The sequence below is a fragment of the Typopeltis vanoorti genome, chromosome 17, assembly GCF_054136105.1.
Source record: "Typopeltis vanoorti isolate ZY-2024b chromosome 17, IOZ_Tvanoo_1.0, whole genome shotgun sequence".
NCBI classification, from domain to species: Eukaryota; Metazoa; Arthropoda; class Arachnida; order Uropygi; family Thelyphonidae; genus Typopeltis; species Typopeltis vanoorti.
Genome location: NC_143565.1, coordinates 5720285 through 5744661, shown reverse-complemented (window position 1 = coordinate 5744661; position 24377 = coordinate 5720285). Strand labels below are relative to the sequence as shown.

The following is a 24377-nucleotide window of genomic DNA, read 5'->3' as shown; positions in this document are numbered from 1 at the left end:
AGAGGTACTAGACAGGGAGACCCAATATCACCAAGCATTTTCATCGCACATTTAGAAAGAGCAATGGATAAAATGAAGGAAGATGCAAAAGGAATATTAGTGCATGGGATGAGAATTAACAATGAGATTTGTATATGACATTGTTATTATTAAAGAAGATGAAAGAGAACTACAAAAAAACATTGAAACTGTTAAATGAGAAAGGGAAAAGATTTGGACTTGTTATGAACTTGGAAAAAACAAAGACAATGGTATTTGGTGAGAACATGAAACAAAAGATACAATGGATGGAATTAATTAGAAAATGTAGAACAATTCACATATTTGGGAAGTAAAATGACATATTATTTGGACTGTAAAAAAGAGATAAAGATCAGGCTTGTAAAGGGAAGAACAAATCTGAAGGCCATGGATAACATCTGGAAAAGTAAAGTGATCAGCCTGCAAACAAAACTGAGACTACTGAAAACATGCATCTTTAGTGGTGTACTGTATGGAGCTGAAATGTGGATAATAAATAAGGAATCAAGAAAAAGAATTTTGGCATTTGAAAGAACTTGTTACAGAAAGGTCCTAAGAATAGGATGTGTACAGAAAGTCACAAATGAAGAGCTCTATCGGAAGATACAACCAAAGGAGAATCTAATGCAGAAGATTATAAAACGGAATATATTAGAACACAGAAACTGAGTAAATAATTAATTTATTAACTTATTGCTGATATTTCACTGGTGTTATAACCAGCATCTTCAGAGTACAAAAACACAGTTTGTCAACAATACGCGAGACTATAACAACATGGTGTAATCAACAGACTAGTTAAACAAAATTGTAGCAGCAACACAAAGACTAGAGTCCTGATTTTTGGCACCCTCTATCTGAAAAAAAAAAAAAAGTACTAGTTTTTTCTTAAGATGACTGTCTCCCAGATCTTAGGCAAGTTAATACAGTCATATTTGTTGTGATTTGGAGTGTGTTTCAGGGCTTCTGTCACCTCTAAGGACAATCTCTCTGACTTGTAAGAGGTTCTGTGTAGTACTTTTGTGTTTTTCCAGTTGATCCTGTGTGCAGGGGTATCCAGAGCATGGTCTGCTAGCCCCGACTTGCCATAGTGATAATTCTGGACGTATCTTTTGTGTTCGCTGATGCGGATGTTCACGTTCTTCCTGTTTGACCATAGTGGGCTTGATTACATGAGTCAGGGTACTTGGTAGACTCCTGGATGTGATAAAGACTTATGTGTTCAACGAACACATAAGTCTGTCCACACGATTATAAAATGGAAGCTGCAATTATTTGGACACATCTGCAGAATAAGTGAGGACCAGAAGATAGACATTCATGTTTGGTATTATGGATGGTGTGAACAGAAGAGGTAGACCATACAGAAAATGGATAGACAACATAAAGGACTGGTGTGAAATGGGTGTACAGAAACTGCGACACTGTGCACTGGACAATGAAAGGTGGAAGAAGATAGTGAAGGAGACATCGGACACCAATGGGCAGTGAGCCCATGGTTCGTGATGATGATGATTTCCTATATTTCAATTCTAACTGCTGACTTACAATTCAAATATAAACTATATATTACTTTCTTGATATAACATCTGATTTATGCCATATAATTGTGACATTTTAAACAGCTTTTCTCTTAGCACCTTGTTGGAAGTTTTCCACTTGGTTATACTGTAAATTAAAGATGCCAAGAAGTTATATTCTTGATTTAATCCTTTATCCAAGTGTAAGCAAACAAAGTTTGTGCTTGAAGTGTTTTCAGGACAGGGTAACTCGTATATAATTTCTTGGCACCTTGTCACATGCTATTTCAGACCTACAAAACCTAAATTGCTGGATGGAAAGAATATAAAGAGTGCATGGGAAGCATTTAAACAATACTTGAATGCTGCAATATCAGAATGTGTCCCAAGAGTTCGGAGAATAGAGTAGGAGTCAAATGGGTGTGTAATCTTATTAAGCAAGAGATTCATAAGAAAAGGACGATGTAGAATGAATACTGTGTGCATAACTATGGCATTCGTTATGAACGTTATAAGCAGCAGGCTTGAATAGTCACAACTGTTGTATGGAAAGCAAAGTTTGAGTATGAAAAGAAACTGGCTCTGCATGCTAAAGACAATCCACAAGAATTCTATTGATATGCTTCAAGTAAAAGAAAGAATGAATATGAAAGAATAACTCTTCTAAATCCTGATGGCGTGAGGGTTACAGATGCAGAAGAGGTTGTTCAGTTAACAAGTGTCCATTTTGTTAAAAGTTATCAACCTGGTGCACACATCATTGAGCACACTATTACCTCTTCACTAGATGAAGAAACAGGTGTGTGAGAATGAGGTATTAGAGCTGTTTCACAAATTGAATAAGAATTCTGCGATAGGGACTGACAGTGTTCAGCTGAACTGGCCATTCCTTTGACCAGGCCGTTTAATATGAGTTTCAGAACAGGGAAGATTCTGTAGGAATGTATGGTAATTCCATTGCACAAGGGTGGTGCAAAGACCAATGTATCCAACTATCGACCGATTAGTATCTCAGGAGTGGTGGTGAAGATTTTGGAAAAATATTGGTTAGGGCTCGCATTCAGAAATGGGTTGATAGTGAATCGCTACTTTGCAATGAACAACATGGGTTCACTAAGGGAAGGTCATGTTTTAGCAACTTGCTCATATTCTATAATAATGTTACCACTGAGCTAGACAAGGGGAAATGGATACGCTATGATACTTTTGGATTTTGACAGAATACAGCATGACAGACTGCTGCATAAATTGGAGAAAATGGGTCTAGGTTATAGAATATTAGCATGGATAAGAGGATGGCTGACTGACTGACAGATATCAAAAAGTGGTATACAGGGGACGTGAGTCTGCAAGATTTTATTCTCAGACTGACATCTCTTGCAGGAACTCCTTGACCGGGCAGTTGACTTTTTTTCTGTTCGAGGCCTTTCTATTAATGTAGAGAAGTCCTGCTCTTTAGCTCTTGTCCCCTCTGGTCGTGACAAGAAGCTTAAGGTCAAGAACTATAGAGTTTTCCCTGCACGAGAAGCCATTGCATGCTTTGACTATCCTGGAAGAGTTAAGATACCTCGGTATCATAATCACCCCAAAGGGGAGGGTCTTCTGTCCCTTCTATCCTAGAAGCTGGGATCGCTTCTTTGAGGAAAGTTCCTCTCGATCCCCAGCAGAGACTATTCCTTCTTTCTCACTATCTCCTACCTCGCTTCTACCACAAGTTGGTGCTTGGTAGGACATATATCTCGGTACTGTCCCAAATGGACATGGCTATCCGTTCAGCTGTGAAATAATGGCTCCGACTGCCGCCTGACATCCCTACTGCATATTTACATGCTAAGGTGAAGGACGGTGGGCTTGGGGGTTCCATCACTTACATGGGATGATCCCATGCCTGCGTCTCTCCAGAATCGTGAAATTAGAACTATCTTCTTTCCCTATCTGCAGAGAGGCTTTCTATAGTCCATTAATACAAGAAGACTTTAGGCGGGCTAAAGGCTAGTCCCATTATCAAGAAGATACCTTAATTGAGTCAGCACCTGCAAAACACAAAAGATGGTCATCTCTGCCACACTCTTCTGTAGATGGTGCTCCTTTAAAAGAGTCATATCTGGTGCCTCCCCAGCATGATTGGGTTAGGGATGGCACCAGACTCCTCCCTGGGTTTGAGTATATTGACCTTATCAGGATGAGGATCAATGCCCTACCCACTCGAGCATGCACAGATCGATGGGTTAGTGACGACTCAAGCTGCCACTGCAGTGAGACATTGTCTCATATAGCCCAGTGTTGCTTCCGCACCCATGGGGTCCATATGCAGAAGCATGATGCCGTGGTCTCCATTCTGAACAACCGCTTTAAGAACAAAAGTTGGGAGACCGCGGTGGAACCACATTATAGGACCTCCGTGTAAGCCAGACTTAGTGATTAAAAGAGATGGTGATGTTTGGGTAGTTGATGCTCAGGTGGCAAGAACAGGGTGCCCACTAGCCTATAGCCATAATAATAAGGTAAACTATTATAAGAATAACCAAGGTCTAGCTAGTAAGATACAGGAGGAGCATGGGGCAATTCTGAAGTTTACCAGCGGCACCATCTCTTTACATGGCGTATGGAACGCAGATAGTTATAAAGACTTAAAACAGCTTGGACTTACGCAGAAGGATGTAAAAGTTCTTTCCTTGAGGGCCCTACAAGGCACACTGGTGGCATGGTGTTGCCACCAGAGAATGACTACAATGATAACTAGAACAGGCATAGTGTAAAACACTTGTAATGGCTTAGGCCTATATCAAGTCTGGACGTGATGTAAGGGTAGTACTGCCCATAACCAGTACAAAGATTGATAAAAAAATAAATAATTAGTGGTGTACCACAAGGATCAGTGCTTGGTCCACTGTTATTCAATCTGTACATTAATGATGTTGGGAAGGATTTGACAAGCGACATACACTTATTTGCTGATGATGCAAATATAGGTAGGGTAATCAGGAATGCTACTAATATGCAGTACTTACAGAATGATTTCAATAGGCTGAAGTGTGGGCATGGGAAAAATAGATATCAGTTCAAGGTCAGTAAATGTGAAGCCATTCACTTTGGTATGAATAAATATCTAATATTGTATTATATTGGTGGGATTAGGCTAGAAGAAACTGATGAGGCTAGGGATCTTGGGGTGTTAATAGATAGGAAGTTGAAGTTCATGGGTCATGTGGCAAAGATTGCAAATACAACTCAAAAGATAATTGCAATTTTGAAACGAACGTTCACATGTAAAGATAAGGATGTTATTTTGCCTCTTTACAAGGCCTTGATAAGACCTCACTTGGACTATTGTGTGCAGGTCTTGTCTCCTGGTATCCATTGTGATTCTGATATATTGGAGAGAGTACAAAAGGAGTGTATTAAAAATGATATTAGGATTGTGAAATACAGAGTATGAAGACAGATTGAGAATTTGTGAACTGCAGACACTAGCAGATAGCAGAAAGAGGGGAGATATTATTGAGACTTATTAACTTCTAAAAGGTCATACAGAATTTCACTTGATGAAATTTTTCAATTTATGGAGAGTGGGGAAAGGATGAGAGGGCATCCTTGGAAACCGAAAATGAAGACTGCTAAGAATGGGTGAGGGCTAGATTTTTCCCTCATAGGGTGGCGCTTGATTTGAATGGATTGCGATTGGTTGTTGTGAGTGCAAGTAGTGTGAACGAATTCAAGAATAAGTATGATAGCTGGTGCGTGTACCATGTGACTCCCCTTGATGAGTCCCTGACTCCCTGTAGGTGTCTCTTAATAATAATAATGTTCTATTACACCGCAAATGTGGGGGTTTAAGAATTTTTTTTTTTCTAAGCACCTTATCATGTGTCCTTTCCAGATATCATCATAGTAAAATTCTTGACTTGTATCCTCAAGGAACGTACAGGACATGATAGTACAACATGAAAAACTTGTATCATTACTAACTTCCTATCTACAATTTTCCTTCAAATCAATCTGTTAATTGTCAAGATTCCGACATTATCACATCTTATATTTCTGTGTACTAAGACACTTTCTACTGTATCAGTCCACCTGTATATTGGTCTTCCTCTGAGTCTTTTTTCCTGCCAGCATGGCAGAGAACACTTGTGCTAATCTTTCCTCTCCCATTATGTTTACGTTACCTGAGGTTAGCTCTGCTAATATATTCCTGCATGCTAACAGTGTCAAGTTCTTTCCTAATATCCTCGTTTTTAATATGATATTGCGATCAATGCCACGCCCCTAATTTTTCTCAGGGCTCTCATATCTGTGGCCTCTAGTCTTCGGTTAAGTGTTTTATTTCAAACCCAGCTCTCAGATCCATAAGTTAAAATTGGTTTGAACACTGTCTTGTATACGGCTAATTTAGTGTTTTGACTAATTTCTCTCTTATTTCATATAAATTTATTCAGTTAACTTTCTTCCGTACCACCTTTGTTGATTCTGTTGTCTATTTTTCATATTTAATTTACCATCTTCACAAAAAATTGTGAGTTGGTAGATGAAATGTTTTACTTGTTCTATAGGTTCTCCATTCACAATGCAGTTCATATTTTCGATGCTTCTGCCTATTTTCATTGACTTTGTCTTGTTATTGCTGACATTAAAACAAATCTATTATGTTATTCAGTTTAGTCAGGGAATCTTGCAGACTTGTACTGATTTATTTAAAAGTATAACATCATTTGCATAAAGTAAAGAGCTAATATTAACATCTCCAATTTTGATATCAGGTTTAATACCACTTTCATTCATAATGTGATCCATATAGATAATGAATAACAGTGGAGATAATGTACATCATCGTCTGACTCCAGATTTAACATTAAACCATCTTCCTGTACTTCTCTCAATTCTAACTGCTGACTTACAACTCAAATAAAGACTAAATATTGCTTGAATTATGCCCCATTGATGCTATATAACTGCTTTGGATAGCTTTTCTCTTGGCACCTTGTCATATGCCTTTTCCAGATCTACAACACTTCTTTGTTATATTCCCATGCTTTCTCAACTATTTGTCATAAAGTGAAGATCTGATCCTGACAGCTTCTATTTGGCCTGAATCCAGCTTCACTTCGACAATCCCTCTCAACCATTTCTCGAGTATACTTGTGGAAATCTTACCAGAACACTTGGTCGAAAATACCTCAGAAATTCTCCCATTGTTTTATTTCCCTTTTTATATATGGGTACTATGAGAGCTCTACTTCTATTATTTGGAATTTGTTCCTCTGTCCAGACCTTCTGAACTGGTAGGTTCAGTCACTGTAAGACTTTAATACTTCCATACCTAAGCATTTCTGGTCTAATAATCTACTCCTGCTGCCTTTCCACATTTCAGGCTTTGATGGCTTTTTCCACTTCATGTATGGTTATGTATTCCTTATTGCATACCTGTTGAGTGTTTTTATCACTGTGCTGTCACTGCTTGTTTCATTTAGCAATTTTTCGAAGTAATTACTCCATACATCAAGTATATCTTTTTCTACAGTTTTCATGTCACCTTTATTATCTCCTATTAATATTAATTCCTTTTACAGCACTCTTTCCTCCATTTCTGAACTTCTTCAATGACCTCTAGAATATCTTGCTGCCTTCTTGATATTTTTGCCAAAGTCTTACCATGACTGTTGTTTAGCTAGTTTCATCGCTTTCTTACATTTGTCTCTGTATTCTCTAAGAGTACAAGCTGACTTATTTGCCAGGAACTTTTGATATGCTTTCTTCTTTTCCTTCACTGCCTGTTTAACTTCCTGTGTCCACCATGGAGTTCTGATTTTTCTATCCTTACAGACAACCTCACCACATGACTCTCTGGCTGAATTGATCAGGGTTTTCTTCAGGGTTTGCCACTGAATCTCCACGGTTTGGTTCTCGTTCTCAAACTCTTTCATTTAAGTTTTAAAAGAGGTAAACCGTGAGTAGACATATCTGTACACAATAAATAACGGAAAAAACTCACGTACAAAGATTATTTAATAGAATAATTTTCGCTTGTGTGTCACAGGCATCTTCAGTACATTAAGCTCAAAATTAAATACTAACTGACAATTCCAAAAAGCGCCACCTAAGTAGCTGGTGTAAGATAACTAAAAAAGTCAATAACTTTCCTTAAAAAAAATTAATACAATAAAAAGTTGGGAAAGATTAGCTGATTTGTAAAGTGCTATCTCCCATAAAGGGGATAGATGTAAGCCGTTGGAGCTGTTTAAGTTAGGAGAATGAAGTAGAGTTTCACATGTTTCTTTATAAAGACGTTCCATGAGAAACTGACTTTTGTGAAGAACTCTTGTCTTTCTCCAATGAACTCTGTGTCTAGTGAAGATGGCATGTTCAGAAAGTCCAGACTTTTCAGGTTTAAAGTATTCAATATAAGATTGGTGTTCTTCTAGCCGAATAGAGGCAGATCTTCCCGTTTGTCCGAAATAAGATAATCCACAAGAGCACAGAATCTGGTAGACACCTGGATGATTAAGATGTGGAAGCTTGTCCTTAGGAGAAGTGAGAAAGGTGGAGATTTTTCTAAACGGTTGAAAGGCAACAAAAATATTCAGTGGTTTTAAAACTTTTGCTATACGTTCACTGATGCCTTGTACATAAGGGATAGTAATGTGCGTTATTTCCTCTGTGTTTGAAGAGGAAGACATATTAAAACTACTCAAAGTTCTTTTAATGAAGCAATTCTTATAACCATTAGATAGAAGGAAGAAGTTATATATTGTAGTTCTTTCTGTAAAAGATCGTCTGTAGAACAAAAGGAGTGGGCCCGATGAACCAGTGTTTTAATAGTTCCTGCCTTTTGACTGGGATGGTGATGAGATTCCGCATGGATATAATGGCCTGTATGAGTCTTCTTTCTATAAACTGAGAAATGTAGGTTACCATCTGGTTGGTGAAGAATTAGAAGATCTAAAGAGGCTGACTGCTTATTTGATTCTACTTCTAGGGTAAACTTGATCCTAGGATGAAATGCTTTTAACTTAGTGAGAAATTGTTGAAGTTCATCAGAAGAGCCATTCCATACAGCAAATCCGAAAGTTCATAAACCAGGCATTCCGTTGAGACCAGCCATAGATTGTATAGGTTGCCCCACTTACAAAATCTCAAAATTTTTATCAAATTTACTCTCCTCTTCAACTAGAAGAACTGATACTTATATAAAAAATACTTTGGATTTCAAAAATAAAATTTCAGATCTTCATTTTGACGTTTCTGATATCATGATCAGTTTAGATGTTGTTTCTTTATTTACAAATGTGCCTCTTTCGGAAAGTATTGAATTACTACCACAGGAATTTCCTTCGGACATTGTAAACGTATTTGATTTTGTAATAAATTCTGGTTATTTTTCCTTTAAAAATAAGTTGTATCAACAAATTGAAGGAACAGCAATGGGTTATCCTCTTTCTCCTGCTATCTGCAATTTCTTTGTGGAACATTTTGAACAACGTATCTTTGACAATATTTCTCCCAGGCCTACATGCTGGTTCAGATATGTCAATGACATTTTTGCTGTATGGAATGGCTCTTCTGATGAACTTCAACAATTTCTCACTAAGTTAAACGCATTTCATCCTAGGATCAAGTTTACCCTAGAAATAGAATCAAATAAGCAGTTAGCCTTTTTAGATCTTCTAATTCTTCGCCAACCAGATGGTAACCTACATTTCTCAGTTTATAGAAAGAATCATACAGGCCATTATATCCATGCGGAATCTCATCACCATCCCAGTCAAAAGGCAGGAACTATTAAAACACTGGTTCATCGGGCCCACTCCTTTTGTTCTACAGACGATCTTTTACAGAAAGAACTACAATATATAACTTCTTCCTTCTATCTAATGGTTATAAGAATTGCTTCATTAAAAGAACTTTGAGTAGTTTTAATATGTCTTCCTCTTCAAACACAGAGGAAATAACGCGCATTACTATCCCTTATGTACAAGGCATCAGTGAACGTATAGCAAAAGTTTTAAAACCACTGAATATTTTTGTTGCCTTTCGACCGTTTAGAAAAATCTCCACCTTTCTCACTTCTCCTAAGGACAAGCTTCCACATCTTAATCATCCAGGTGTCTACCAGATTCCGTGCTCTTGTGGATTATCTTATTTCGGACAAATGGGAAGATCTGCCTCTATTCGGCTAGAAGAACACCAATCTTATATTGAATACTTTAAACCTGAAAAGTCTGGACTTTCTGAACATGCCATCTTCACTAGACACAGAGTTCATTGGAGAAAGACAAGAGTTCTTCACAAAAGTCAGTTTCTCATGGAACGCCTTTATAAAGAAACATGTGAAACTCTACTTCATTCTTCTAACTTAAACAGATCCGACGGCTTACGTCTATCCCCTTTATGGGAGATAGTACTTTACAAATCAGCTAATCTTTCCTAACTTTTTATTGTATTAATATTTTTTTTTTTTTTTTTTTTTAGGAAAGTTGTTGACCTTTTTAGTTATCTTACACCAGCTACTTAGGTGACGCTTTTTTGGAATTGTCAGTTAGTGTTTAATTTTGAGCTTAATGTACTGAAGATGCCTGTGACACACAGGCGAAAATTATACTAATAAATAATCTTTCTACGTGAGTTTTTTCCGTTATTTATTGTGTACAAACTCTTTCATTTTTTCTTCAATAATCTTTGTGTATTTTAGTCTACAATTCACATCTGAGAGCTGCTCATCTTTTATTCGCTTTAAAACTTTCTTACATATTATTCTTTTCAATATGAAATTCAATTTTATCCTGCTCAAGACAAAATAGTGATCACTTCCAATTTCAAATCCTCTGTACACTCTGGTGTCCTGCACCAGGGAGAAAACATCATTATCAACAATAACATAGTCAACGAGACTTTTCTTATTCCTTGCCTCTTCTCTCCATGTGAATTTGTGCAACATTTTTATGTTGGAACATGGTGTTAATAATAACCAGTCCATGTTCTGAGCAGAAATCTAACAGATATTTGCCTTAGCTCTTTTCTCCAAATTTTCCCAAAATATTTTTGTATGTCTGGCAATCATTTCCTACTCTGCTATTTAGATCCCCAACAAGGACCAACTTTTCATTTTTCATTGTCAGATGCTTTTTCTAAAGCATAAAAAAATTCCTCCACTTCTACCTTAGTAGAACCTTCTGTGGGACCATAGGCACAAATAAGGCTCATTGTCCAATTCCCCATTCTCATATTTGTCCACATCACTCTACTTGAGACTGCCTGCCATTCAAGAAGATTAATCTCATATTTAGTGTTCAATACTATAGCTACTACTTCTTTTCTCTAATTATTATTGCCTGAATACGATATTTTGTATTTATTGCTTAGCTCACAACTCAGCTAGCTCCATTTCTTTGACATTTAGGCTTCTTATGTTGATAGTACTGATCTTGAACTCTGGTGATGTTGAGTTTTGGTGTGTTTCAGGATTTGTTCCAGTAGCTTACTTTTTGCTGTTCGCCCTGTTTCTCTCATAAAAACAATTGGAGTCTAAATCCCATATTTCCAGCCCATCCTTGTTCCCTCATTATCCAGGTGGATACCTAACAGGATGCACCCCTGGAAGGTGAGGATTGGATATTAGGCCCTGCAATCAAGATGTACCACTGTTTTGACTGTTAATGGAGACCATACACTTTATTAAAAATTAACAAAAGCGTTTTTGGGTATTCTTGTTAAAAATTATTTCCTGCTAAAATGTATAATTTGTTAAATTTGTAATAAATATCGATTATGTAAACAATATCTCATCAATTATACATTATCCATAAGTAAGAAATATTTATTCATGAAAATACCCAATATTTATTATTTGCAGAAATTTATAATTATCCAACAGAAACCAAAATATCCCCTAGTTGTTTTTGAGCAATGTATTTGTGGAAATTTAATGGGCAAAGATGAAGATGGCAGGTTATAAATGACTGAAAATAAACTGAAGTGTTCATTTCCACAGCATTCTGCATTGGTGAAAATGATGACCTGGGCAGGACTTTTGTGTTTATTTACTTTTTATCTTATAGTTCACTCTGGTTCTTGGGATAATGATAATCTCAGCCTTTCTCTTAGCATAGATAGCTCTTTAACTGCCTTGGCTTAAAAAAAAATCCTCTAACTCCTTTATAAGACAGGGTAGACCAGCCTCAATCCACCGTCATCACTGATAGTGTGGTCAAACTGTCAAATAACCATGTCGTTCAGGAGGGAGAAAGGAAGGAAGAAGGGGATGTGAAAAAAGTATGATAGGCAAATACCACCATTTAACTTAAAAATTATACTTTTATGTAATTTTTATGTATAATTATATATAAAAATATGGAGTGCATTTCTGTAAAAAATTAAACCAATTTCTCATTATTACACATAAATTTATCTTCAGAATAAAAAAAAAAAGTTTTAAATTTGACAAACAAAAAAGACACAATATGCAGTGTTTTGGGGCTGTAAATATGATGCATTATGATTCCATACTGAAGACACAACAGTCGATAAAGAGTTGTAATGTTCAAATTCTACGTTGTCTGTGCGAGAGGGAGTTCACAAAAAATGCTTGAAAATGTTGGACACCACATATAAGATGTTGTTACATGATAGTACATCTGCCCGTCATTCTCTGCTATTGCATTTCCCTTCCCCAACCCATGTAATTTTTACGTCCTTACACATGAAAAAAAAAAAAAAAAAAGTTCTGAGAGGAAGCTGCAGTCCAGATGTCAGAGTAACCTCTCAAGTCTTTAGAGGATCTTTGTAAAATGGATTTCAAGGAGTGTTCCCAGAGTACATACAGTGCTAGCCATTAAACTTATTTACTATATTTTGAATATTGCATATCAACAAATCTGAAAACACACCCCAACTCCAGAGTTACATCACCAGAGTTAAAGATCGGTACTATCAACATAAGAAGCCTGAATGGCAAAGAAATGGAGCTAGCTTAGGAATTAGATAAGTACCAGATCGAAATAATAGGGGTGACAGAAACAAAAAAAGACAAAAACTGGTGAGATCTTTCTGAGCAATAAATACAAAATGTTATATTCAGGAAATGACAATCAAGGAAAAGGAGTAGCCATATTATTCAACACAAAATATGAGGCTAATCTTCTTGAATGGCAAGCAGTCTCAAGTAGAGTAATATGGGCAAATATGAGAATGGGGAACTTGACAATGAGACTTATTTGTGCCTATGGTCCCACAGAAGGTTCTACTAAGGTAGAAGTGGAGGAATTTTTTGAACCTTTAGAAAAAGCAACTGACACCATGATAAAGGAAAAGTTGGTCCTTCTTGGGGATCTAAATAGCAGAGTAGGAAATGATTGTCAGACACACAAAAATATTTTGGGAAAATTTGGAGAAAAGAGCTAAGCTAATAACAATGGCAAATATCTGTTGGATTTCTGTTCAGGACATGGACTGGTTATTACTAACACCATGTTCCAATATAAAAATGTGCACAAGTTCACATGGAGAGAAGAGGGCAGGAATAAGAAAAGTCTCATTGACTATGTTATTGTTGATAGTGATGTTTTCTCCCTGGTGCAGGACACCAGGGTGTACAGAGGATTTGAAATTGCAAGCAATCACTATTTAGTCTTGAGTAGGATAAAATTGAATTTCATATTGAAAAGAATAACATGTAAGAAAGTTTCAAAGCAAATAAAAGTTGAGCAGCTATCACTAAAATCCACAAAGATTATTGAAGAAAAAATGAAAGAGTTTGAGAACAAGAATCAAACCTTGGCGATTCAATGGCAAGCCTTGAAGAAAGCCCTGATTGATTCAGCTAGAGAGGCATGTGGTGAAGTTGTTTACAAAGATAGAAAAATTAGAACTCCATGGTGAACACAGGAAGTTAAAGAGGCAGTGAAGGAAAAGAAGAAAGCATATCAAAAGTTCCTTGCAAATAAGTCAGCTTGTGCTCTTAGAAAATACGGAGACAAATGTAAGAAAGCTAAACACTGTGTAAAACTAGCTAAACAAAAGCCATGGAAGGACTTTGGCAAGAACATAGAAAATAAATATCAAGAAGGTGGCAAAATATTCTGGAGGTTGTTGAAGAAGCTTAGGAATGGTGGAAGAGTGCTGTAAAAGGAGTTAGAGATGATAAAGGTGACATGAAAATGGGAGAAAAAGATATCCTTGAAGTATGGAGTAATTACTTTGAAAAACTGCTACATTAAACAAGCAGTGATGACAGCACAGTGGTAAAAAACACTGACCAGGCATGCAGTCAGGAATACATATCCATACTTGAAGTAGATAAAGCCATCTACTTCAAGTATGGATATGTATAAAACCTTGAAATGTTAAAAGGCAGCAGGAGTAGAGGATATTCAACCAGAAATGCTGAAGTATGGTGGTATAAAAGTATTACAGTGGCTGCACTGAATAGTTCAGAAAGCCTGGACAGAGGGACAAATTCACGATGATTGGAGTAGAACTCTCATAGTACCCATATATAAAAAAGGAAATAAAACTGAATGTGAGAATTGCAGAGGAATATCCATACTGAGTGTTCCTGGTAAGATCTATGCAAGTATACTTAGAAATGGTTGAGAAGAATTGTGGAAGAAAAGCTTGGTGAAGAACAAGCTGGATTCAGGCCAAATAGAGGCTGTCAGGATCAGATCTTCACTTTACGACAAATAGTGGAGAAATCATGTGTATATAACAAAGATCTGTATTTAAGTTTTGTCGATTTGGAAAAGGCATATGACAAGGTGCCAAGAGAGAAGCTATTCAATACCCTACAGTTATATGGTGTAAATGGGGCATTATATCACGCAATACTTAGTCTGTATTTGAGTTGTAAGTTGGCAGTTAGAATTGAAGGAAGTACAGGAAGATGGTTTAATGTTAAATCTGGCGTGAGATAAGGATGTACATTATCCCCTCTGTTATTCATTATTTATATGTATCACATTATGAAGGAAAGTGGTATTAAACATGATATCATAATTTAAGATGTTAATGTCAGCTCTTTGCTTTATGCGGATAGTGTTATACTTCTAAATAAATCTGCTACAAGTCTGCAAGATTCTCTGACTAAATTGAATAACTGTTGAAATAGATATGGTATAAAGGTCAGCAATAAAAAGACAAAGACAATGAAAGTAGGCAGAATCATTGAAAATGTCAACTGTGTTGTGAATGGAGAACCTGTGGAACAAGTAAAACATTTCACCTACTTAAGTATGATTTTTAGTGAAGATGGTAAATTAAATATAGAAATAGACAACAGAATCAGCAAAGCTATTATGGTGGAAGTCAATTGAATAAGTTCATAAGGAATAAGAGAGTAATTAGTCAAAACACTAAATTAGCTTATATAAGACAGTGTTCAAACCAGTTTTAAATTATGGATCTGAGAGCTGGGTCAGAAGTAAAACACTTCACCAAAGACTAGAGACTGCAGATATAAGAGCTCTGAGAAAGATTAGGGATGTGAAAGATGGCATTGATGGTAATATCATATTAAAAATGAGGATATTAGGAAAGAACTTAACATTGTCAGCTTCCAGGAATGCATTTGCAGAGCTAGTCTCAGGTGGTATGGTCACTTAAACAGAATGGAAGAGGAAAGGTTAGCAAAACAAGTGTTCTCTGTCTTGTTGGCAGGAAAAAGACCCAGAAGAACACCAAGATATAGGTGGATTGATACAGTATAAAGTGCTTTAGAAGATAGAAATATAAGATCTGGTAATGTTGGGGTCTTGACAAGTAACAGAGTGATTTGGAGGAAAATTGTAGATAGGAAATTATTTTCCTATCTACAATTTTCTGAAGTAAATTTTTTCATGTAGTAATATCATATCCTGTACACCCCTTGAGGGTATATAGCAGGAATTTGATGATGAATATTGCATTATAATCCTGTATAATTCAGTGATGATATTTTTCCATTTGTTTAGATCCTTCTGTTGGTTTTGTGTGAAGTTAGTCAGAAAATGTAGTGTTTCTTTGAAATCAGTGAATCAGCTACTGGACCATAAATTGGACATCACTACTTTGTCACACAATGCTTATTTTCTGTTGCGGGCCTCTTCTTCCTTACGGATCATCATCTTATGTTATGAAATATAAATAACAATAGATGCATGTTCACTAATTAGATACTAATTATTGAATATATATATATATATATATATATATATATATATATATATGTTCATGTGCATGTTCATTAATATAATATTCAGTAAAAAAAGAAATTATGCAGACTAAAGATTTAAAAATGTGTGTCTTAATGGTTTATCTCAAAATTTATTTTGTCAATTCTTACTAACCAGTACAGTCAACTCTCCCTATACTGAACTTGTAATAATTAAAGGAACAGTTTGTTATTGTGTAAGGTTTGTAGTTGAATTTCGTTTAGAATTAATATTGTAGGGCTTTTGTCAGAGCCTTCATAGTAGTATGTTATCGGTTAGTTTGCTGTAGTGAGAGTTAACTGTACTTCCAGTTTCATATCTATTTTTAAGATAGGTGTTTGCAAATATTTTTGATTTGTCTTATAGTCATTACAAGAACCTCAATGGAATGGAGATATTCAAAATCCAGGGTATCGAGTAGAGTACTGCCTTCTTTCTGTATACTCAGTTCCTCGTATTGATTGTCCAAGTGAAAGAATTTATGGTGTTAATAATTCATCTTTGTCCTTGCACAATCTGGAGCAGGATAGAATCTATGAAATTAGGGTATTTGCATTTAATGGTCAAGGAGACAGTCCACCAAGCATTCCTGTTTCTGTTTTTGTAGGAGAAGCTGGTAAGGCTTAACAGTTCATGAAGATTTGGTTTTAAATCATATTAAATAGCATCACATTGTATATGTACGTCGATTGTTTATCGTATAAAGTGTTTATTGTTGAAAATTGTCTTTGTTTTCTGCCAGGAAAGTGCATTAAAGCTGGGCATTTCATTTTCTGGTATGTTACTTACAATATATAATGCTTTTTTTATGTAAAAAATTTATTTTTATACTACTGACCATTTAAAGGACTTTTGCAATATGGTCAAACGAAATTAGCGAATTAATTGATGGGGAAATAGATTTAAATGAGGAGGAACTGGTACAGTAATAGATGACGTCGAACCAAATGGCAGGTGAAGTTCTGCTGAAGATTCTGATTGTGGTGAATCCGTTAAAGAATTCAGTTTAAAGAAATTAGCACAAGGATTGGACTTTGCACGAAAGTTAGGAAGTTATTTTACAGATAATGGTCCCTCAGTGGAGCAATCGGGAAAATTCCCAAGACAGTTGGATATTTGTTTAGCTCTATGTTATAAGCTTAATAAAAAATTGCAGTATAGTGGTAAGCGAGGTCTTATTACTGACTTCATAACTAAACCAGCCAAAGTATGTGATGACAACGTGCTCATTCCCACTCATATATAAAGAATATCTGCAAAATGTTAGTTTGAAGACAGTGATGACGATTAAAATATTCACTTTATTTTATTTTGACTAAAACATTTATGCATTATGTGCAATGAAGTTTATGTACAATTTGTAATTTTTATAAGTTTATACTATGTATTTGTTTCATAGTTTGTTTTCTTAACTTACATAAATTACCTGAATTAAATAAAAATATATTTTTGTTGGATATGCCATTGTTGTTTATATAATTAAAAAAAAATGATTTCGTGACATAACCCTACCTTTTCTATGTGATCTAAGTCTTGCATAACACGGTTTATATAACGCTGCGTTTCTATGGAACCTAACATCCACGTTATATCAAGGTTATCTGTAGTCTCATTTTAAAATTCCTTCTCTTTGTTTCTGCCTTTCCACTTCTATCTCTATATTATTGTTACTAATGATGTTGCTACATTCTGTACCATTGCTTTGGTTCTACAAACCAACTTCTCTCTTTATACAGGCCTTTCAACATTTTTCTTTTGAGGAAAGCCTGTTCCTTTTACTATTCAATCATATTCTGTTTTACTGCTTGTTTGATTTTTAACCACATATCCCAGTTCCAGGTGACATTATTCCAATTTGAACAGAGGGTCTAGAAATTGGTTGAAAAGATCAACAGAAAATTTGGAAGTCTCTATGGTCCAGAACTGATCTCTACTTGTTCCATGAAGTGGAATTTAAGCAGAACTGGATTATGATCTGACATGTTGATGTCAAGATATTTTATCTGAATTATCCTGTTTATAACAAGAAGAAGAGAGATAAATTCGATCAAGACAGGTACCAATACCTTGATTCGTGTACATGTAAGCCTGGAGATTAGGATTGCAAATCCTCCATACGTCTCATATTTGAGCATTGTGGAGACATGTTTTTAATTGTGCATATTGCACTTTTCCACAACTTGAGTGTACTTCTATTTTGTTTAATGTGGGAGTTTGCAGTGCAATTCCAGTCTCCTGCTGTTATGATGTAGTGGGCACCATATAAAAAAGGCTCCAATTCCTGGAAGAATTTTCATCCAACTGTTCCATTGGATGGAGCATAAACATTTATATACTTTATTACACACGAACAATATTTCCAGTTTATTGTAAAGATTCTCCCTTCTGCATCTATTTTTTGGATATTACAGAATTACTCAAGGAGGTGGGCAGGAATATGAACTCCTACAACAGCCATATTATATCTTCCAAAGCTCCAATAAGAAAGAAGTGAATCGACCAACCTTCGCTGGCTAAGGTTGGTCGATTGGTAGAGTCTCTACTACTAATGGCTTACGCAAAAAGTTAAGCAAGTTTGAGCACAGTTAGTAGTTGGAGGGGAATCAATCGTTCGATGCTGTTGGCATACTCTCCTTCGATGAGTCTTTGGACTCCCTGCAGGTGTCACATAATAATATCTATCTGTTAAAGTTTTTATATCTTTATATCTGCAGAAGTATGTTTCTTGGAGAAATAAAAACTTGATACGACATAGCATAAGTTTCCATATGGTTTCTTGTTTAATTTGTCTGTGGAATCCTTGTACATTATGTGGCAATGCAGAAAGGAGATTCTATGATTAATGAAGTGCCACTGGTAAGTCTTTAATTTCTAGATTTTGGAGGAACCTGATGAGGTCTTCAGTCTGTAAAGGAGCAATTGCATATCCTGCTTTTTGTAAACTGTTTTCCAGTTTCAAAGTTGCTTTCCATTATTTCAATTTCATTCCTATTGTTCTTTTTTGGAAACTAGTTATTTTCTTTTCATGCAAATTATAATCGTACTGAGGAAACTTTGAATCAGTAAACTTTATTATTTTCCCTTTAATTGTATCTCTTGCTTTCCCTTTATTAGCACAAGATGGTTCTTCATAGTCCATAAACTCTTCTGAGTCTGAAGAGTCTTCATTTGATGATCCGCAACCTTCTCCATCTTTACTTTTTATTATTATTTTTTTCTTTTAGATGTAGTTCCTTTTTTTTAACACATTTTTTTTTTATTAATTCATCTTTCCTTTTTGATGATTCTTGTCTATATATTAAGTTCTTTCAGTTGCCTTGCTTGCTTTTCTGTTTCTTCTCCAGTTCTCCTTGTAGAACAGTTTCATGAGTTTGCATTTCATCTTATATCTGTACAGTTGTTATACTTGGTTCATTATTGGTAATTTCAAATGATGTTCTGTCCATATTTGACTGGGAAAGTGGTACTTGCAGTTCTGGAATTTTGGGGCTAATTTCTGGCTGATTTGGTTGTGCACTTTTTTTTGATTTTCCCAAGTGTAGTTTATTTAAAAGCTTCGTCTTTACTAGACTGAATTGGAAGATCTGGGAACTCTTCTTTATATTCAGCCTTTATTCAGTGGGAGTCAGAGGCTGAAATAATGCATAAGTCATATTTTCATATACAAGTAGCCAAAAGGCATTGCACCTTAGTATTAAAATACTCTGTATTAGAGATAAATGTTGCAAGTTTTTCCACTTGGTTATATTATAAATTTAAACATGTCAAGAAATCATATACTTGTTTTCATCCTTAATCTAGCGTATGCAAACAAAGTTTGCTCATGAAGTAACTTCATGACTTCCTGTAAAGGTATGTGTGGTGCATTATGGGATACTAAGGCAATTTATGAGAAGTCATTAGCCTTCTATATACAAGTTGCCCTGTCATGATGTGACTTCATGTGCAAACTTTGTTTGCTTACACTTGGATGAAACCAAGGATATAATTTCTTGTCATCTTTAATTTATAATATAACCAAGTGGAAAAATTATCAGCATCCATCTAATCCAGAATATTTTAATAAGGTATGACACATTTTAGCTACTTTTATATGGAAATAAAACTTCTGCATTACTTCATCCTTGGTGACACTCCTGGATCTGGCTCCCTCTCCTGGGTAGTGGCCCTTCCCATAATGCAATGCATTATGGGATACTAAGGTAATTGATGTGAAGTCATTAGCCTCTATACATAATGAAAATTATGGATACAACTACCATTTTAGAGTAAAACTTTAGTTTAATATAAACTAAAATATACACTTGACGTTTCGACCTTCACATTTAGGTAATTTTCTGGAGTATGTTTATATACAAAGAAACAAGCTGCACTACAATCTACATGGCATGCTAAAGTTATGATCAACTGCTAAAATGATTTGCCTGACCTCTGGTGCTTAAAAAAAAAAAAAAAAAAAAAAAAACCTCACTACATCAAAGCTCGAGTCCTGTTATTATTATTATCTATTAGGTTACAAAGTTAAATTTAGCTGGAGAGTAAAATGTTCATACAGAAAATAATAGATAAATAAACAGAAAATAAAATTACTATATAAGTATACATATAAATTACAACTGGTATGGATAGTGGATATCATGGAAAGAAAAAAAGACAAATGAAGAGGTACTAGAGATGGCAGGCATCAACAGGAGCCTGATGAAAGAAATTAAAATGAGAAAAGTCAGATATTTTGGACATATTCTGAGACATAACTGCCTACAAAGGACACTTCTCGAAGGAACTGTTGAGGGAAAGAGGAAGACAAAGACTGGAGTGGATGAAAAATATAGAAGACTGGACCTATCTCTCATATGAGGAATGCAGCAGAGAGGTGCAGAATAGGACATGGTGGAGACACATGGTAATCAATCTCCTGGAGGGAGAAGACACCTGACAGGAGAGGATGGATAGTGGCCAATAAAAAATGAAAAATTGCTTAGAGTCCTATAGTCGGGGTTTGCTGGAAACTAAATGGGCTGATTGTGTGCTATCCAAATTCTTGGGATTTTTAAGCCCCCATTATTATTAAGATTAGGGTGGTTAATCACAATTTCACGGGCTGCTTTAAATTTCCATTCATACCAAGTTTTTGTATGATACAAAGAGCAAGTACTTTTCCAATCAATTCAGTGTAGGGTGTTAAGAGTGTGAACTGAGAGGCCTGCTTCACCTAAATTAGTATATTTAATGTGTCATTTGTGTGTTCTTTTTTTACAGATAGGGATTGTACGTCCAGTTTCCCCAATATAAGGTAAGTTACAGGTGCAATAGATGCAATAAACTCCAGGGTATGCCAATGGGGGGGGGGGAAGAGGATCCTTAGAGGTGTTCAATATGTTTTTTTAATTTTAAAGGTGCTTTAAAAGTGGCATTAAGATTATAATGATGTAGAATTCTATTAATTTTTTCTGATAACCCTTTAATGTATGGGAATGTTATGGTTTACTGTAATCTATATTACTTTTTGATGAAGTTTTATGAAGAATTTTATCAATAGTATTTTTGCTATATTTATACATTATACATTTATAAATATATTGCTAATAATTTTTAATTCTTGTTTAAGAGCTTGTTCATTAGAGCAAATTGTTATAGCTCTGTTTTTGAGGGTGTTGATTGACTCCAAATTTTTGAAGGGTGGTGATATGAGTTAGCATATATATATTGGCCGGTGTGCTTATGGTAAACAGTGAAGAATAGACTGTCTGAGGGAAGAAGTGTGACTAGTGTATCCAGGAATGGGAATGAGTTCTGATTTTCAATAGTATATTATATGTGCTCGTGTTGTTTGTTCAGGTAGCTAAGGAATATGTTTAACGTTTGGCGGCCATGTGGCCAGATAATGAAAACATCATCAACGTATGTATCTAAGCCAAACTGTAGGTATTAGAGTAAAGGAATCAAGAGCACGTTGCTCAAAAGCTTCCATATAAAAATTAGCAATTGAGGAGGGGGGGAGGATAGTGGTGAGCACATAGCTGTACCTTCTTTTTGTAGGTAAAATTTATTTTGCCACACGAAGTAACCGGAATGTAGTACGTGGACAAAGAGAGCCATAATATCAGGTGGAAATTTGTTCTGTAGAAGAATTCTGTCATTGATTGGGACATTTATGAAAAGGGCAGAAACGTCATCATCATCATCATCATGCATATCAAGGATTTACGCCTAGCTTGGCCTGTTCCGGCCTTAGAAGTCATCGTTGAATTGTTTAAGAGGACGTCCTGGTTTTCTTTTTCCTAATGGCTTGTATTTTAAGGCTTGTTTTGGTAATCTTTCTGTTTTCATTCTTTGAACGTGTTCCATCCATTTATGTTTATATTTTTTAATTTTTTCTATTACTGGTTCTTGATTAAATTCTTTCATAATTTCTTCATTTCTTTTGTGATCAAATAGGGTATACTTTGCAGTTTTTCTCATAAACTTCATTTCTGCTGTTGTTAATCTTTGTTTGTCTTTTTGTTTTATTGTCCAGATTTCGTTTCCATACATTAAGACTGGTAGGGCTAATGTATTGTATACTTTTAGTCTGATTTGTTTTTGAACTAGGTTTGGTTTAAATATAGAGTTAATTACACCTGTTATTTTTAAATATTTTGCAATTTTTACGTTTATATCTTTTTTTCATTTTCATATGTGATCATACATCCTAGTTAGTTAAATGAATTCACCTGTTCTAAGATCTTGTTATCTATTACTATTTTAGTTCCTTGCTGGATCTTGTCCTTTAAAGGCCATAATTTTTGATTTTTCTGTTGATATTATCATACCATAATCTCTGGATATCTCATTTAGATCTAAAATAGCTTTCTGTAGTTTATCTTCAGAATTTGTAATTATTATTTGGTCGTCGGCAAAAAGGAGAGTGTTTAAGTTTGCTGTAGGAGAAAGTTTAATTCCTTGATGTAAATTTTTATTCTATTTTATTATTATTTCATTTAAGTAGATATTAAAAAGAGTTGCTGAGAGGGGACATCCCTGTCGGACGCCTTGATTTATCTCTCTCGTATATGATAGCTCGTGATTTAATCTTATTTGTACTTGATTATTTTCACAGATACTTGTGATAGATTTTAGGATATTATTTGGTATTTGTCTTTCTTTTAATATGTTAAATAATATGTTTCTTTTAACTTTGTCAAATGCTTTTTCAAAGTCAATAAATGCAATATGTGTTTCTAAATTGTATTCTCTTCTTTTATATCTTATTAATTTTAGGCAATAGGCCGAGTCTATACATGAGACGCAGACAACGTCAAAACTGATTATTAAATCATCTTTGCTGAGTGTTATGTTTTTCATTTTGTTTATGAAGTGTTGTGTGTTCATTATATAGGAGGGGGGAATGACCTACCAACTCCTTGAGTGGTGACTAATTTCTTGGCTAGGTGATAATTAGGGATGGCTATTCCCTCAGCTATCGGCTGAAGCAGAACATTATGTTTGTGTACCTGGGAGAACGGGTGTAATGGGGTATTAGTTTTTTAACGGTGTCTGATGGCTAAGAGAAAAACTGAAATTACTTAAGCCTGTCACGGCTTAAGTAATTTCAGTTTTTTTTTATCCTGTTGGTCGGATTATAGTTCACAAACTGATAGGTGCTATTATTAATAACTGGTAATTAGTTTACGGAATTAACAACACATATAAAGTATATTAATTAAAGGTAACTTTAATGAATAACTTCTATATTTCGGCAATGTCACATTGCCATCTTCAGGAACATAAAGATATGATATGTGTACTCAGGAACTAACACAAAGCAAATGAGGAAGAAAGCAAGAAACTAATATTGTTCCTAAAGTCCTAATGGTGCCCTCTTGCAGGCTAATTTGGTAGACTTGGCAGTTGGGCTGAAGTTCTCATAATGAAAGTCTCCCAAATTTGGGGCAGTTTCATGCACCCAAATTTGTTGAGTTTAGGAACGTTTTTTAGAGCTGCTGAAGATTCTTTGAATAATCTTTCGTATTTAAACTTGCTGCGATGAATTATTTTTGTTTTCTTCCAACGAATTTTATGGTGGGTATCTAAGGCATGGTCTGCCAGCCCAGAGCGGCTGTACTGGTGAAACCGGATGTAGTCTTGGTGTTCTGAAATCCTGATATTTGTTGTTCTGCCTGTTTGGCCAAAGTAGGACAGTTTGCAGCTGCAAGGGACCTGGTATACACCAGGTAGGTCTAGGGGAAGTGGTTGGTCTTTGGTAGAGCGGATAAGGGATGCCAACTTTTTATATGGTTTGTAACAGGAAGTAAGGTCATATTTTTTGAGGATATTGGTTATTTTCTCAGAGGTGCCCTGGATGTAGGGTATGGTGATAGACTTGGTGTAATCTTTATTGTGGAGAGGGCAAGGGGGGGTTGTGGTTTACAGGTTTTAGTATTTTTTGGATTTTTTTGGGGTTATAGCCATTGGCTAAGAAAGTGTTGAGGATGTGGTTTAGTTCATTAGTTAGGGCCTTGTCATCTGAGCAGATTAATTTTGCCCTGTTATATAGTGTTTTTATCACCCCATATTGTTGTGAGGGGGGGGGGGGATTGCTGGTGAATGTATCTGCCAGTGTGGGTGGGTTTTCTGTAAACAGAGAAAACCAAAGATCCATCAAGCTGGCGGG

At 35.5% G+C, this 24377-nt stretch overlaps 1 protein-coding gene across 1 annotated transcript in view; it reads left to right on the top strand.

Moving 5' to 3' along the window:
• The window catches only part of sdk (sidekick cell adhesion molecule), a 496543-nt gene that overhangs the window by 353871 nt on the left and 118295 nt on the right, over positions 1 to 24377 (top strand). Inside the window, exon 27 of the mRNA XM_090407513.1 lies at positions 16091 to 16340. Within this exon, the coding sequence (XP_090263639.1) occupies positions 16091 to 16340 (250 nt within the window). The remainder of the gene's footprint in view (positions 1 to 16090; positions 16341 to 24377) is intronic.